This window comes from Chelonia mydas, chromosome 1 (assembly GCF_015237465.2).
Source record: "Chelonia mydas isolate rCheMyd1 chromosome 1, rCheMyd1.pri.v2, whole genome shotgun sequence".
Taxonomy (NCBI): domain Eukaryota; kingdom Metazoa; phylum Chordata; order Testudines; family Cheloniidae; genus Chelonia; species Chelonia mydas.
Window position 1 is genome coordinate 56,719,468 of NC_057849.1, and position 18,457 is coordinate 56,737,924.

Genomic DNA, 18,457 nt, shown 5'->3' on the forward strand with positions numbered 1-18,457 from the left:
TTGTTGGTTGAATGCTAGACATAGACTGCTCCAGACACCTCCAGGAGATCCTGATACAGAGCAGGAAGACCACCACCAGATAACTTATTAATCAAAATGGAAGAGCAACTGATTTGTGCAGGTCAGCAGCACCTGAACCCTATGCAAGCTTCAGTATTGCAGTTCTCTGACTACTTGCTGCATTTGTAATGTTCCAGCCTGTTCAGTTCTATTGATTCATCTCGCAGTGAACTTGGCTTGCCATCTGCCTGTACAGTTGTTCTGGATTCTCATCTAATGGCATCAAACTTCCTCCAAGGCCCTGTTAAATGCTTAGTCACCAGAGAACCTGCAGCTGCCTGGAACATCAGCATCATCCTCTTGACTTATGGGCTTCCCTTCGAGCCCACTTATTAAAGTGTTCCTAACTTATTTTTCCTCTGAAGACTCTTCCTAGCTGTGGTTGTTTTAGCCAGGAGGAAGGGCAACTGCTGAACACTTATGGCTGTGACCCTCTCTTCACGACACTTCATAGGGATAAGGTGGTGCTTAAACCTCACACCAAGTTTATCACAAGGTGGTCTCTGAATCTGATAGAATTCCATCAACTTGCCTGTTTTCTTCCTGAAACCCAGCTCTTGGTCAGGGGAGAAGTAGCTACATACACACACTGGGTGTTTCAGCAGTATGCTACATTACTACACTAACAGAACAAAGCATTCTGTCTCCCATTTTATTTCTGGCTGTAGCCGGCTGCTGAGAGGGCCAGGCCATCTGATCACAAATAATATTTAAGTGGATAACACAGTGTATCTTGCTGGGTTACTAGTTGACTGGTGTACCTCTTTCACTGAATATCAAAGCTCACTCCACCAGAGTTCAGGTAATATTCTTGTTCTGCTTTAGGAATATACCAATTAAGGTCTGCAATGTGAAGTAACCAACTGACTTTTATCAAGCTTTAGGCCTTGGACTTAGCTACCAAAGCAGATGTCAAGTTTGGAGTGGTATGACAATCTTCTAATGGAGCTGATACTCCCCATGCCACCATCCAGGAAGAGTGCTGCTTGCCAGTCCCCAACAGTGGAATCTAAACTGACAGATACTCAAAGGAAGAACAACGGTTGGTTACCCTACAGTAACTGAGGCTATTCAAACAGTTGTAATCACTGTGGATCTCACAATCCATCTTCACTTTAGGAGTTTTCCACTCCCATGGGACTGAATTGCAAGGAAACTGAGGGATTATCCTGGGTGCTTCTCCTTTGTGCTCTCGCACAGGACCATGAGGTGTCACAGGGCACTTTCATGGTCTCAGTGTACACTGCTGTTCAAAGTAATCTGATCTCATGTGCATGAGATTCACACTAACAACATCTAGAAGAGCCACAGTTAGTGCATGGTATGTAACCGTTGTTTTTCACATCTAAAAAACTACTTTGCTCACTACAAATAAGTGATTACCATCACCAGTCCTGTTTTTGCAGGCTAGAAAATAGATGCCTCTGCTTCCGTTAAATTTAGATAGTCCATTTTCACTAAATTCTTTAGCTGTTTCTAGTCTGATCTTCCTAGCTTATGTTTCTCTGGCAACGCTTGGAGAAAATTAGATCTAATTTTCTCCAAATATATAGTTTTCTTTAAACACTTTAATGCAATCCTCATTCCCAAATTAATAAAACTAATTAGTGTAAACACCGGGGAGACTTTCACCCCAGTTTTGAGTTGGGTCCTGAGACATGGAGAGCGATAGAAATATGGCCTTAGCCACTTTTGTATCCTCCTTTACGGCCCAGAATTTGGAGACCAGCCCAAAGTATTCAAAGCACACTCCACTGCAGCCATGTTCCATTCTTTCCCAGGGAGCACCGCTACACTGGGGGCTGAGTGGGAGGGTGGCATAGGGCTCTGTGCCAGCCCTAAGCTGGTGGGGTAAGTCCCAAACATCGTGAGATTCCCTGATGAGGAAACCTGTCACTGGAGTGGCATAAAGGAGACAGATGCAAGCCTAGCAATCCACAGCTTGAATTTTGAAGGATCTGACAGATCAAATTTGCAATAAAACAATCTGTTTACTGAAAGGGAAAATCCAGGTAACTTAATTCAAATATGTTCTTAATATTGTTTTCAGAATTCTCAGATTTTAGTTTATAATTTCTTGAATCAAAGAACCTGAAAGAAATCAGCATCTAAAGAAAATTCTGAAGTTGTCTCCCAATTCTTACTTCCTTTACATTTTCCTGCATATAGGTTCTGAAACAAAATACATACTTAAGTGCCATTGAAATCAACTCAGGGCTGGTTTTGAGAACAGATGCCTACTTTTCATCCCCATCATATGCCTTTTGCTTAAGGTCCTCCAATTCAGCAAAGCATTGTGGCTATATTGGGGCCTTAAACTGGAGGCACACAATGGGGATGAAAAGTAGGCATATGCTTCATTTAGTGGTATTTTCTTTACCATATTGCTGTATGTAAACCTTTTCCTTTTTTTTTTTTTTTTTTTTTAAAGTTTCAGTTGCAGAGTCTATGATAAGTGGCAGCAGAACTAATTAAAGATTCGACTGTTGGTGCCCCTTATAGTTTGTCCTTCTCAACTCTTTGCATCTTCTAACAAGGACAATCACAGCAGAAGTTGGCCAGAAAATGTATGGAATGTTGAGTCTTAGTGTAGCCTACTTCTCTGCCTTGAGGTTAAGCCTGTTACAGCTTCACTGCTTATGTTTCTTGTAGTCTAAATGCACTTGGGGACCTTCCTGAGATGGAGTTATGGTTGAGTGAACAGAAATAAGAATTCTCATCTGTGTTCTGCCTTTCAATAAAATATAAATTAAAATTCCAATAAAAGGTATTACCTCATTTACCTTGTCTCTGTTAATATCCTAGGACCAACATGGCTACAACAACACTGCATTCTGCTTTTCAGTCACAGTGGCCTTGTTTGCACTGCTGGTGGTTGCTCTCTTGTAGGCTTCCATGGGTGAGGCTGTGTCAGTGTTGACAACAGTAGTGAATTTTTGTAAACTTTCTCTACTGTAGATAGGGCCAGTAAAGGCTTTCCCCATGAGTCTTTATGGGTGAGGTATAGAGTAATCCATTTTATATTGCATTGGTCAGAGGTTGGGGGTGGGCCTAAAATTAAGTTAATGTGTTTATAATACAGCAGGATGTCACCTATGGAAGTTTTAGTTTAGTTACAAAAAATATTATGAAAGAGCTACAGTTAGCACCAAAATTTAAGCTTTGCTTGGAAGGCCTTGCTGCATGTCAGCTTTCACAGAAAAGGATCACTGTCACTGGAATTGTAGTCACTGAAACAGAAAAGAATTACTGGCATGAATTGATTCTCTTTCTCTTCTCCCCCTGCCTCCCCAAATACCTGCCTCTACTTCCACTTTCTCCTATCTTTGCTTGCTGTTTTTGATTTTTGTTAAAGTTGATATCTGTCCCTCTGATTCAGCTTCCTCAGTGAGTTTATTTTGCTTTCCTGGAACGCAGAGAAGTTTTGTGTAAGAGTAGCTCATGGTGTTACCAACCAAAAGTTCAAAAATCACAAGCCAGGCCCCCCCCCCCCATCATGAATTGTTTTTCAAAGATTATTTTGTGGGTCTTTTTTTAATTCCCCTTGCTCAGCCCCAGTGTGAATTTTGCACCCCACCCAAATTTGTAAAATAATATTATTCTGGCCCCCCTGGAAGGAACTCTTCCAGCTTCTTCCCCAAACTCAAAATTAATTCTATGATTTGCCACACAACTGGCTCTTGCCCTTCAGTGCACATCTTGCATTGCCAGGGGATCTTAATCCCCTTCTCCCATGCCTGGGAGGGTAGTTGCAATTAGGTTCTCTTCTCTCTCTTCCTAGGTCTCGTGGGGCAACATCAGGTTATTCATCCCCTTTTCTCTCTCTTTCCAGGCCTGAGGGAGGACAGCTCTATGGGTTCTTCATCCTCTTTCGCTTTCCAATCCTGCTGTTGCACGGAGGGGGAGGGGAGGAACAGAGGGAATACTGACCCATTTTTCACAGGCAAGGGGAGGAGCAGTGCTGCACTGAGGCTTTTCTGTGGCTTCTTCCTTCTGCCCCTCTTGTGAGAATGGTGTTAGCTGCTCCCTCTTCCTTTAGGAGTTGAGGAGTTTTGGAGGTAGCGTAATGGCTTGTCTGCCTCAGGCTGCAGCCCTGATTGGATTGCTCTTACCAGGAAGTGGGGAAAGCAGCCAGTCAGAAGGTTGTTTTTTCTCTTTCGCTCTCGATCATGCTCTCTCTCTCTCTCTCTCTCTCTCTCTCTTCCTCCCCTCCAGCCCCCCCCCATGCACAGGGCTGGAAACCACATGAAGATCTGAGCTACTTGTGTCCTCATGGGACTGGCTCCAGTAGGAGCCAAAATCTCATTATTAATTATGAAATTGTGAGAGTTAGCAACACAGCTCAAATGCAGTTCTCTAATGCTGAGGATGCAAAAGGGAGATGGCCTGGTGATCTCATGGTAGCACATCAGAGTTCAACAGCAAGCTTCATTTTTTGGTCCCTGTGAAGACAGAAACTGAGAACACTCTGGGTCCAACTCCTAGCCATTCTAGTGCCTGTCTGAAGCAGGTTGAAGGAGCAACAAAGGACTATGGAGAGAATTCTAGAACTGTCCAACTCCATAGAGTTTGCATAAGAATAAGCTCTTTAGGATAGAGAGAAAGGGCATCTGAGAAACCTACCACGTCCCCTAAACGATCTGTCCTTGCCACTGAGCAGGGGAAACAACCTTCCCAAATCAGGTCTTTCATGCTGCTCATGATTCACACAAGCAGTAGGAAAGACAGTTACATTTACGCAACTCAAGAATTGCCAAGGCTGAAACCAAGTCAGCGTGGTATTAGTATCTGCTTAAAAGGATATAAGCAAATACTTTGTCAAAAACTAACTCATCCAAAGAGCAGCACCATAGGCATTTGTTGCTTGCCTAGCGTAGAAACGTTTGACACAAGCCTGCATGTGGACTTAGTCCTTTAATTTGTGCTTAAAATGGCTTGTGTGCACAATGCCCATTTTTAACATTTTCACAATTAAACCTCACAAAAAAATTTTAAACACTCAGCCTGTCTGCACTACAAGAACCGCCATGTTTTTGATTTTCTGTCATTATAGAGCCTGTTGCTGTGGCAGACAATTTTGCTAGGTGGATGGTTCTTATAATGCAGATAAAACCTGACTGGGGGTTTTAACCCTGAATTATAGCCTGGGCAGAAATTAAACCATGTTAGTATGTTTGTGAAAACTGTCCTGGGCCTCCTGATTTGTGTTTGACATGTATACAGGTTATGCTTTCCAAAGCACAACTAGCCTGGTTCTTGAAATAGGATTGGGTCTTCTAACAGTAGTGTCACATGAACTGCAGAGGAAAATAAACTTACGCCTTTTCCAAAACACTGTGATGCATAAAGGAGGGTTTTTTCATTTTGGGGGCTTGTGTTTCGTTCCCTGGTTGGAAAAGCCTGAACATACTGTTATTCCCCCATCCCAGTTGGAGAGTGGGAAAGCTATTCTGTTCATGTACAACTTATGATGATGTTCAACTTGAGTTGTCTAAAGAGTCCTTCAACCACAGAAAGGGAAATAATGTCATGATTTTTCTAATGTAAAAATCAAATACAGAAAACATCTAAATAAAATCAAGGCTGAACTATCTTTATGCATCATAAATAAGGGCACAGTCACCATATCCAGTAAGGTGTGTATAGCTGTGATGGGATCCCCAGGGTACAACCTCGAACTGTGGGACTACTGTTTCCCCCTTAATCTCCTAACCTAGGCTGGCTCTCACAATGCTTTGCTCTAGTGACAAGCAGCAAACACCTCCAGGCGCAGTTATCACTCAGCCACCGGCATGCAGTAGCTGACCCAGCTACATTGCATGAACACTCTTCAAGCCTCTAATGAACTATATGCAGGGAAACACTAGCAAGTCTCCCAAGCCCCAGCCTTGCACTCCAGAAATATACCATCATGCGCTGCTTAAGACCTTCTTTTGAACAGTGCAAACTTATTAATTAGGTCACTACTTTGTCAAAGGAAAGTGGAAATGAATCAGCCTTTGTAAACAGAACAGATTTCCCAAGTACTTTTGATAAACTCAGTGGTAAGGATAAAACATTAAAATAAGTTTGACTACAGAAAGATAGATTATAAGTGGTAAGCATGAAAGGTCAGAGTTAGTTACCAAAGAAAATAAAAAGTAAACACGCAATCTAAATCCTAAACCTTATTAGACTAAGCAGTATTTGCATCAAGAAGTTTTTCTCACCCCACTGGATGTTGCAGGTAGGTTACAGCCCTTAATACACAGGCTTTCCCTTTAAGCCTGGGACCAGTCTCCTCAGTTCTAGTGTCTGTCTTCCCAGCATTCTTGTTTCCTTCAGCATAAATGGGGGAGGAGAAAGGTAATCTCATGATGCCACTGTCTCATTTTATACCCTCAGTCCATATGCCTGGAAAATACTAGCCCAGGCATGTCCTGGTGGGCCTTGCTAAATCAGGGGATGTCTACACTGGCAAGTTTCTGCACCACAAGTTGTACCACTTTTATTAAACCGCTGTTGCGTCACCACACTGCTACTTGTGATAGTGGAGTGCATCCACATTAGAAACTCTTGCAAGGGCAAAGACAGCAGTGTATTGCTATCCCACTGTGCAACTGGCCACAGGGTGCTTTGGGAAGGATTTGCAGTACCTCATGGGGCAGGCACAGTCACATGATGCAGGTTTCCCAATCCCATTGTTCCATGGGCATCCTACTACATTGTTAGCTGCTTTTCAAGTGTATGGGGGGCAGAGTGTGTAACAGGGAGTGTGTGTGTGTGTGTATGGAGGGGAGAGACTATGTTTTGGGGGACAGAGAGTGTGTCAGCGTACTGTCTTGTAAGTTCAGACAGCTGCAGGAAGCAACTAGTTCTGAGGCAGGAGGAGGGGGGAAACCACAGCCCCTGCCTCCGTCCCCAGCTCTCTGCACAGCAATCTCTCTTTCTCTCTCACATACACATACATAGACACGCGTTCCCGCACCTGCCTCTGTGTTCAACAGAAGGAGCATTCCACATTAACGGTTTGCTTTCTGTCCCAGAGCAGATCAGCACCCCATGCAATGGCTGTCAGAAATGGAGCTTTGAAAGGGGAGAGGCGCATGCCTCCAGGGCAGCCAAGTTCAAAATAACAAGCAGAGTGGCCACTTGAGGGATTATGGGATATTTCCAGAGGCCAGTTGATTGCTTTCTGCGTTGTAATATGTTTACACTGCCAGTATAGCGCTGGAACCTCTGTGCTTTAAGGTTTATGACTCGTCAAGGTGGCTTTTTGCTGCAGCTGAGGAGTTTCTGCACACTAAATGGCTTGGCAGTGTGTACACCTCGGGAGTTACACCACAGAAAGCTGTTTTACTGTGCAGTAACTTGCCAGTGTAGACAAGGCCTCACAGAGTTGAGCAATCCCCATTGTGTGATGCTTGTGCAACTCTCGTACAGAATTGTATATCTCTTGTTTACAACTCCCTTGCTGATTAATGGTCATTTAACGCCCACCTGGGTGTGGGTCACCTCCTTTGTTGTCACTGGAGAACTAGCTGGGGGTGACTCCCAAAGTCACAACATATTTCGGTAACTATACAGCAGAATCTCATAATTTCATACACACTAGTGATATGCATATTTTGACAGAACAGTGAGTTTCAGCACATCATGACCTTTCATATGATGTCTTACAAGGCGTGCTTTGTATGAAATATCACAATGACATATGAATGATGAATATGAGGGTTACAGGGTGCTCTTTTGAGGTATAGTGTGACACCATAGCATGATCGTTTGGAAGGGAGAAAGTGTCTTTCTTTAATTGCTTGCATAATGGAGAATCAAAGTTTTTGGAATTAAGACGGTGCAGTTTGCTTTTTAAATATTTAACCCAAAATGAAGATGGAAGTATAGTACAGTTGCAGGAAACTATGCACAGAACAAAAGATATACCATGTCTAAACTGTGGAAGAGACAGTTTCTTCTATGGAAGAGAGTTTTTTTCTGGTGAATAAACAAACTTGGAATAAAAATCTCAACTACAGATAAAACATGTTCCTTTGGCATAGTCAAAACCTTTATTTGAGTTTTTTCCTCTTCATATAAAGATAGAAAACTTAGAATATAAAATGTAGTAAGCAAGCTGATTAAGCAGACTGTGAACGTTTTGTGGATGCTTTAACATTGAAAATGCTGCTTAGTCAGAGAAGCTCTCTGAGTAGTTACTAAATAAATCACTATGTTGCAGGGTACTGTTTTGTAAGTAGAAACTGTTGTTAATGCTGCAGTGACCAGGGTCTGTCAGTGCCAGTGTGTTGGAGCATGTTTGCTTACACCTAGGATTAAAATAGATGTAATCAGGATATCTGAGCAGCTTGTAATAGTCTTATTTACAAACTAATTTTAGTCTTATTTGACTAGGACATCATTATTCATTTCCAATTTAAGTGACTGTTGAGGCAGAGCTATGTGTGCTATAAACTCCATGTAAAATATTGACATTTCAACTGAAAGGTGTTAACTATCTATTTTATGCAATGGATTGTAGTATTTTGTCATGGTTCACAAGATACATGCTTATATATAGATTTAAATCTATTTTAGCGTGAGACAAAATGAGTGACTTACAGCTGCCCTACTGTAAAACCAGTCTGGAGTTCCAAATCTCTTTATGTAAACAATCTTATGTAAATATTTTTAAAGTACCTCTGTTTGACTAGTCTGTATTGATAAGCATTAAAGTGTCTTTAATATCTTTAGAACAAAAGAGATGAACATCTTTTGAAAAAAAGAAATGTCCCTCAAGAAGAAAGTTTAGAAGACTCAGATGTTGATGCTGACTTCAAAGCAGTAAGTTGCTTGATTCTGAATCTGCTTCTAAAACTTAGTTTCTTTGGTAGTGGCTAGAAAACGTTTGTTCTGTTACTCCCTTGAGTTTGAGTCTTATGTTCATTTTGAAATTGCCTGAAGATGGACAGAAAAGGGTAATCCAAGCAGGTACAACTCCAGTGAAGTAGTGGAGTGGCACTGTTCACCATCGTTCAGATGTTTAGTTGACAATGTTTCAGCATTAAATGTCATTTTAGTAATTTGTTGCTAAATGATCTCTCTTTCTTTTCAAGCAAAATGTAACACTAGAAGCTATATTGCAGGTATGTTAAACTTAATATCTACAGTTTCTTGAATTCAGAATTTAAGTCTCATTTGATGGATTTCTGAATTTTTTATTTGTGTATTGCAGAATGCCACAAGTGATAATCCTGTGATCCAGTTGAGTGCTGTCCAAGCTGCAAGGTAAAAAAAAAAAAAAAAAAAAAAAGCAACATGCACACAGTTGTGACAAAAATTTTTCTTAATGAAGTTATGTACTCATCTGTCTTACTTAATTTTACAGAAAACTGTTATCGAGTGACAGAAATCCACCTATTGATGACTTAATAAAATCTGGAATTTTACCAATTCTGGTCAACTGTCTAGAAAGGGATGATAAGTAAGTATACATTTTTTTCTTTTCCCCCTTTCCTCAAGTTTTATGATTAAAAGGCAGCAGTATTTCAGATGCAAACTTATGACCATGTCCCATGTATGCTGTGGCAGAAATTCCACAGCAACATTGATCTTGGTTGCTGCACTCTTCCCCTGGCTGCCTGTTTCACCAGCCTACACTTTTGGCTCCCTTCACTCTTTCTGCAATGTGGACTTCAGCTCTGGCTCCACTGAACACTACAGGGAGCATGTGCTGCTATCTAACTTCTCTTTGTAGGGAGAGCTGGAGAACAAAAGGTAGCTGCAGGCAAGTCACAGCAGGGCAGAGTTCAGAGGGATATGGTGAATTCCTTTGCACCTTAGAAAAATGCCAGATTCCACAATCACAGAATCATGGAGTCCATGGCTCTGATTGGGGAGTTGAGGCAGTCCATAAACCCTCAGCTATTTTTTCAGACTCTCTTCACTCTCAGGCAGGCATCACTGCATTTGTTTACACTCACTTTGAGTTTTCAAGGTTAATTCTGCAACCATAAATTAGAAACATTTTTAAACGCAAACAGATTTTGGAGTTCAGTTCTGCAGCTGCAGAATCATAGAATACACAAGGCCCTGCTTGTGACTTGCTCAGCAAACCAGCTATTATAGAAATGCCTGGTAACAATTTCATAATTAGTGTTGCATTATAAAATAGGCTATCAGTGCCCGTTTTTCTGCAAAAGTAGATGTCCAACTGGTGTGACATTTCACACAGTTGATTTTTGTCCTTTGAATTTTCAATGTAGTTTTTATATGGCTTCTTCGTAAATTTGTAGTAGGGAGTCTTTGAAATTGGACTCTGGATGAAATTTTTCTTGGGCAGTTCTCTTATTGTGATCCATATCTTTTTAAATATTGTCTACAAAATTTGAGTAGGGATATTGATCTGATGCAGTAGGTAGTTAAAAAATTAAGTTGGAGTTAGGATCATTTTTAGCTGCTCTTCGTGTTACAATTGAAAGTTTATGCACTGTACGTACAGACCTGACTGATGGGGAGAATAGGGAACTGAGTGCACAGAAGCCTGATTGATGGAGGTTGGGTGCACGTAAAACCTCCACCAGAAGCCATGATTTACTGTCACTTTCTCTTACAACAGAAGCGATTATGCACAGCTATTATCTGTTAGCAGATGCTCTTTTAACCTTTTTGTGTCCACAATACCCATTCTTTTCCTACACCACCTCCAATTAAGAATGAACATATCTAGGAAGCTATTTCACAAAAAACTCCAAGAAGCAGTTAGGGTTACTACCTGTGCAACATACCTGAAACAAATCAGTGAAAGTAAGGAAATGAAAAGTTAAGTCATCTAATAATACCTACTCTGTACTCCTGCACCCACAGACACACATCTTACTATTATCAGAACTACCATACCATGCTCTGCAACCTTAATTCTGCCCCCTTGTATAAATGCTAGCCCTCCATCACTCCCTTTAACCACAGTCTACACACAACTCTTTACCAAACTATTACTGTGTATTTGGCTAGGCACATGTCAGATGCAACATGTGTGGTCTCAGGGAAAATAAATGCATACACTCTATATACACTCATATTCCTAATTGATCCACAGAGCTTCTTTAACAGGCTTTATTTATATTCCCCTGATCTCGTTGGTGGAAGTGTGATGGCATTTTACTGGCAATCAGTGATATGGGACAGACCAGTTCTGTGATACTTTTACACTGCAGTGCTACTGTGACAAATTTATTCTGCAACTTCGTCCTTTCATTAATCCCAACAAATGGGGCCCGTTGTAGGTGTGCGCGCTCGCGCTTTCTCTCTCTCTCACTCACTCACATAGTTGCCAGGACTGTGCTTTATATGACCAGACCATCTGTTTGGTCCAGTTATTCTGTAATTTAGTGATCATAAATGAGCTGTTTATGTTAGGCCATCCAAAGTAGTCCATCTAGAGATGGTTATTTCTAAAAATAAGTCAAAGCTGAAACTGTGCTATGCTTTTTTTTCTTCCTTTCAGATTTCTTCTTTTTGAAAATAAGAAATATGCAAATGTAAAAAATGAATATAATATATAATATCTTCTAGATCAGCAGCTCTCAAACTTTAGCAACCCGAGGACCCCCATTTTGATCTAAAATTTTTCATGGACCCCCAAGTCGGGTTCTAATTTTCCCCAGGGGTGCTCAACCCTCGCCCAGGCCCTGGCCCCACTCCATGCCTTTCCCCAAGGCCACACCCCCACCCCACCTCTTCCTGACCTTACCCCTCCTCTTCCCCACCTCTTTCTGCCCGTCCCCAAGCGCGTCCCATCTCAGCTCCTCCCACCCCCCTCCCAGCGCCTTCTGGACACCGCTGAACAACTGTTCCTTGGCGTGCGGGAGGCGCTGGGAGGGACGGTGAGGAGTTGATCAGTGGGGACAGTGGCCGTGGCCGTGACTCACGGACCCCCTTGGAGCTGGACAGGACTCACAAACCCCCTGGAGTACCCTTGTGGACCCCCAGGGGTCTGCGGACCCCAGTTTGAGAACTGCTGTTCTAGATAACTTACAGTATTTTACAGTGAAATTACCAACACCGTGTTAGCCAATGCAACAAATGTTTTTTCTACCACTTATAGAAAAAAACAAACTAAACCCCGCAATCCCCACTGAAAATGTGGCAAAACCAAGGACGCTTGCATCTTGCTTTCAAACATTCACTCTGTTGCACAAAGAGATTATGGGCATTCCATAATGGGTGTTCTGAGAGCAGCCTGCTTCTGTTTCCTCACCCTACTCTACAGGACAAACACATTGAGCTGACCAGCCCTAAAAGACGTCAGTTGCAAGTTTAAAACCTGAAATGGTCTGTATGATCATTTAAGATGTTACATGACAGTTAATTTTCTCCCCTGTATTGTCAGTATCTACTTTAACTGTGTACACACTCTTGTTTTTGAGCCTAACTCTCCCCCCTCCCCCCAACCCAACAACTTTGGACTGAATTTATGTAGTGATTTCAACAAGGGCAGAGGGGATTTGAAGAAGTTTGGTTATTTTTCTGGTATGTGCTCCCTGGGCCCTGTCATGGGCTACAAGAATTGCAGAGGCAGCACACTCATCCCTTGGGGAAAGATAATGGACTTCTCCAACTAATTAAGGAGTGACATGGCAGGGATGGAATCCCTGGCTAGAAACATGGTGATCAATACAATAAGTATAGCATGTGTGGTGGGGAGGAGTGTTGCAGATCTTAAAGATATGTAAGACAAATGCCTGCAGGTTTTGGAAACAGCAGATACAGTCCCATACTTCTGCACGCTTGTCACCCTCTTGTCCGACCTCTGTCAGCTCCACAGGCCAATCATAGCTGGTTCATGTGATTAACAGCTGGTCCCATAGCATGTGGAGCAACTAGTGCTCCCTTCCACTTCACTGAAATGCATGGGGTTAGAGCATGCAAAGTCAGAGCAGGCTGAGGAGTAGCAGCTCCTGCCCTTCCACTCCCCACCCAGTGAAGATCCCCCAATGATGTTACCTTCCCCCCAGGCCTCAGATGGGGACAGAGATCACCTAGTGCTGGTCTCTCCTCCCTTCCAAAGCTTAGGGGAAGGGATATTTGTATCAGCTGTGTGTGGGGTGGGCTCTGCAGTGTGTGTGGATCTATCAAATATGGGGAGGTGCCTCAGTTGTGGGCGGGGGGACAGATTCAATTGGCTTGTTTTCAGCAGTGGTAGGTAGTAGATGAGGCTTTGGGAAGTATACTTTTTTTCCCCCCGTTCTGGCCTCTGGATGCTTACTAGACCCACCCAAAAAAACCCAACTACTAGTATTTAAAAAAGTCTTGTGTAAATTTTTTGTTGTTGTTGTTGTTCCTTTAAACTTCTCAAGACTTCTGAAATGACTAGTCGTTTGTTTTTTTTTTAACTACAAAGCACAGTGTTAAATTCTGCACTTTCTATATATATACACAGCTAATAGCAGTAGAGGGCAACCATATAATAGCCTAACAAGCACATTTCAAATTACTGCTTGACTTAATTTTGTTTGTTTGTTTGTTTTTTACAGTCCTTCATTACAATTTGAAGCTGCGTGGGCACTGACTAACATAGCATCGGGCACTTCTGCACAGACCCAAGCTGTGGTACAGTCAAGTAAGTGCTAAAAGTTGCCCATTTTTGGGATATGTGGATGTTGCTGGGTAAAGGTGAAAAGTGTCTTCCATTTGGAATTTTATATTAAAACCATGAAAAAGAAATTAGTAGAAAGGTGCTAGAAATAATAGTCATGCTTCTGCTTGTAACCCTTAAGGTATTTCCCAACAAGGATTAGTATTATTGGGGGGAGGGATAGCTCAGTGGTTTGAGCATTGGCCTGCTAAACCCAGGGTTGTGAGTTGAATCCTTGAGGGGACCATTTAGGGATCTGGGGCAAAAATTGGGGATTGGTCCTGCTTTGAGCAGGGAGTTAGACTAGATGACCTCCTGAGGTCCCTTCCAACTCGGATATTCTGTGATTAGGAAATTGAGGCCTGAGTATGGAAGGTTGAAGAGTCATCTTATGAGCATCACAGAAACTGTTAATTCTTTGTCACTCTTGAAAAGATATTTCCTGAAATTGAGTGCTATTACTCTCCACAGGACTAGAACCAGAAGGCTTAATGAATAATTATTCCTACTTTAAAAAGATGCTATAAATGTTATAGTTTTAAAAATGCTTTTAAATACAGATAGCTGCGTCATGGTTGCACAGTTGAAGTTAGTCAGGAATTGTAATTGTTGAAGATTTCGATAGCAGCTTTAACATGAGCACAGGTTCAGTTTATCTAGAATTCTTGTGCTCATCATGACATCTTTATATGTTATGTCAAGCAGTGATATATGAAGTTGTGTATTTAAGCAGAGTAATAAGAATAGGAAATCCGTACGTATGACACAGCCTAATAAATGGTTTCATGTACCTGACCACTGAGAGGCATGAGGGGAACATGTCCTCTCCCAAAATCTGGTTGGATGTCCTGCTCAGCTAATACCTGGCAGGGAAAATGCAAGGGTAGGATCAGTCCTGGTGTCTACTGCACTTTTAATGCGAGGGGAAGGGAAAGTGTCTCAGGTGTCAATAGCTATATTTAGTTTCAGGAGAGAAAATGAGAATGAAAAGTGCAATGTCTGAAGCTTCTGCTGTTTCCACAGGAAGAGAGGGGGAATAAGAAGCAAAACTGCCTCTGAGCTGCTGCTCTTTTAAGGGGGATGGGGAGTGAGGGAACAAAGGGTGCCTTGCTGCTGTTGTAGAAGGAAAGAGGCTCTGCTTTTATTTTGCTCTAGCCTAGGTACAGAAGGAGCTAGGAGGCTGAAGGCTGCTGGCAATCAGAAGAGAACACCAGGAAAGGGGCAAAAAAGGAGATGGGGACCTGTAATAATTGATTATTTTAAAGAGGTGAAAACAGGGATGATTTTAATTTGGAAGACAGCATTAATTTTGTTTAGGAGAAGAGATGCATTAATTGGCTTGGTGGGAGAATAAATTTTGTGGGGGGAATTTGGTGTGGAGAGATTAATTGAGCTAGAATTTATTTATTTATTTATGGGGCAAAGATATGGAGGGAATAGCTGACTAGATGTGACTGAATGTGAGGTTGAGGGGGATGGGAACTGAAGGATCTGAATTACTTTCCTGCAGTTTGGCCTGTACCTTCCAGAGGAAAAGGGGGAAGGAAGGGGTAAAAATGGTAACTGTAAGCTTCCCCTCCCGGCCTATCTCCCATGAGCCCAGCTACCCTTTCAGCCCAGCTACCCTTTCAGTTGCAGCTTGTGTCTCAGCAGCCATGTTCATTTCTTTCTTTGCATTTTGGTGGGGGGCGAGGGTAAGAGGGTGGTAGCTATATTAGTCTCATAATTAGATATTTTCAGCAGACGGTGGTGGTTTAGCCACAAGCTGCCCCTGAAAGGCCAGCCAGGCTTGTGGCAGACAAGATGTAGAAAGGAATTAAGTCCAAGGAGTCTTTTTTTTTTTTAAGTTAACAAATATATTCAGAATATCAAAGAAAAAGTGTTTTTAACTTTCCCTTGTCCTTCCACTAGGAACTGCTTTTCATAGTCAAAAGGCACATTGCATAAATCCCCTGATCAATTTTTAATATTAAATTAATGAGAGAAAAAAGGAAAGGAACATAAACTCTGGCAAGTCAAGTGTAAAAGTATATTTAGGTAGGCAAAAAAAGAATTTGAAGAGCAACTAGCAAAAGACAAACTAATTTAAGTACATCAGAAGCAGGAAGCCTGCCAATCAGTGGAGGCAGTGGATGATCAAGGTGCTAAAGGATCACTCAAGGAAGACAAGGTTGTTGCAGAGAAGCTAAATGAATTCTTTGCATTGGTCTTCATTGCAGAGGGTGTGAGGGAGATTACCACACCTGAGTCATTCTTTTTGGATGATAAATCTGAGGTACTGTCCCAGATTGAAGTATCATTAAAGGAGGTTTTGGAACAAATAGATAAATTAAACAGTAATAAGTCACCGGGACCAGATGGTATTCACCCCAGAGTTCTGAAGGAACTCAAATATGAAATTGCAGAACTACTAACTGGGTATGTAACCTATCATTTAAATCAACCTCTGTTTCCAGATGACTGGAGAATAGCTGATGTGACACCAATATTTTAAAAAGGCTCCAGAGGCAATCCTGGCGATTACAGGCTGGTAAGCCTAACTTCAGAACCAGGCAAATTGGTTGAAACTACAGTAAAGAACAGAATTATCAGACATACAGATTAACACAAATTGGGGAAGAGTCAGCACTGCTTTTGTAAAGGGAAGGCATGCCTCACCAATCTATTAGACTTCTTTGATAGGGTCAACAAACATGTGACACGGGTGAGCCAGCGGATATAGTGTACTTAGACTTTTAAAAAGCCTTTGACCAGCTCCCTCATGAAATTCTCTTAAGCAAAGTAAGCAGTCATGGGATAAGAGGAATCAGTAACTGGTTAATGGATAGGAAACAAAGGGTAGGGATAAATGGTCAGTTTTCACAATGGAGAGAGTGGTGCCCTGTAAGGAATCTGTACTGGGACCAGTGCTGTTCAGCATATTCAAAAATAATCTGGAAAAGGGGTAAACAGTGATGTGGCAGACGATACAAAGTTTGCAGACGATACAAATATAGTCAAGATAGTGAAGTATAAAGCTGCCTTTGAAGAGCTACAAATGGATCTCACAAAACTGGGTGACTGGGCAACAAAATGGCAGATAAATTCAGTTCTGATAAATTCAAAGTAATACACAGTGAAAAACAATCTCAACTATGCATACAAAATAATGGGGTCTAAATTAGCTGTTACAACTCAAGAAAGAGATTTTAGAGTCACTGGGTTAGTTCTCTGGAACATCTGCTCCATGTACAGCAGGAGTCAAAAAAAGCTAACAATGTTAAGAACCATTAGGAAAGGAATAGATAAAATGGAATATATAATGCCAGTATATAAATCTATGGTACACCCACACCTTGAATACTGCTTGAGTGCTGGTCTCTCCATCTCAAAAAAGATATATATTAGAACTGGAACAGGCACAGAGATGGGCAACAAAAATGATTAAGGGGTATGGAATAGCTTCCATGTGAGAAGAGATTAAAAAGACAGGGACTCTTCAGTTTGGAAAAGAGAAATGCAAGTCTAGAATTTGCAGTGTTGTCAAAATTGCAGAGAAACCATAAAATCCCAGGATTGCACCTGCAGTTTTTCTCATGTCTCAATGCTAAAACAGCTTTTTCAAGGATTTTGATACTATTCAGTGAGACAGTGCTCATGCAAATTATCCCAACAGGCTGTTTGCTGTCAGGCTAGACAGAGTATATGCAGTGATTTTACAAAAAGGGCAAGACTTAGATGCCAACTGTGTGTGCTCAGTGATTTTTCAGTTACTACTTCTTCAATTGTCTTTTTCCAAGTCTAGTAATGTCTGTAGTCCTCGGAGTTATTTCCATTCCGGGAGTCCAACTTCAGCTATTTTTGCTCCAGCTCTAAACTTTACACTTTTTTGGGGAAAAAACAACAAAAAACCCTCTAATTTTGTTCTTTAATTACTTAAACAGATTTTTGCAAAAATTCACCTTCTGTTGGAGGGCAGATGTGAAACATTTCATCCCACTTCTAAAAACACAAAAGTTGTGCTATCAAAAGAAAAAACACTTACTTGATCCTCCCCAATCCAGACATGCTGGCTCCGTGTTCCAGCAGAGTTCTTTCATTGAGCCATTGATTGTAAAGAAAGGCAGGCAAGAATATTCTATTAAAGTAGGACCCGGTGATCCAGGTAGGACTGAATGTCACAGCACCCTAGGGAAGTGAAGTTTTTAGGTGTCAGTGTGTTAGATGTCCCTCATATCTGTTGAGCACTGTTACTAATCTCGAGGCAACTTTAACAAATTCATTTGCAGTTCGTCTTAACTACATGGAATTTTTCCACAGATTTTGTTCATTAAGCTGTTCAAATTTTTTGGTTTACTACTACCTCATGTTAAATTATCAATAATAAAATAATTGTTGTGTCCACTAATAATAAAATTTTTTAAAAAATTTATATTGCAAATTTTCTATTTAAAAACTCACTTTAATTATCTTAGCTTTTAGTATTTTAATGTTTACAGCACTCACAAGAGAAAATACTAACTCATTCACCAGCTTATTAATCAGTTTTAGTTTGCCTGATGGGACTACATGATAAAGTATGACAGTGTGCAAATTAAAAGTTTTCCATTAAGACTCCTCATGCTTTCAAGGAATGGGTTGTGTGAGGGGAAGTGGATGCCTTGGGGAATAGTACCAATATGAATTCTTAAAGAGGTGGTTTTTCCAGGTCATGGTTTTTGAAGCACATTGTCAAGGCAGCATGGGAAGCTTATGTTTCTGCTCTGGTTATGCACCCGGTTTATGGGTAAATAGAAGATCTCAATTTCC

At 41.4% G+C, this 18,457-nt stretch overlaps 1 protein-coding gene across 3 annotated transcripts in view; it reads left to right on the forward strand.

Moving 5' to 3' along the window:
* Positions 1-18,457, forward strand: part of KPNA3 (karyopherin subunit alpha 3) — a 78,388-nt gene that overhangs the window by 35,181 nt on the left and 24,750 nt on the right. For all 3 annotated transcript variants that reach the window (XM_037893401.2, XM_037893411.2, XM_037893406.1), the window contains exons 3-7: positions 8,788-8,877; positions 9,150-9,179; positions 9,269-9,321; positions 9,422-9,517; positions 13,569-13,654. In XM_037893401.2, coding sequence (XP_037749329.1) covers positions 8,788-8,877; positions 9,150-9,179; positions 9,269-9,321; positions 9,422-9,517; positions 13,569-13,654 — 355 coding nt within the window. The remainder of the gene's footprint in view (positions 1-8,787; positions 8,878-9,149; positions 9,180-9,268; positions 9,322-9,421; positions 9,518-13,568; positions 13,655-18,457) is intronic.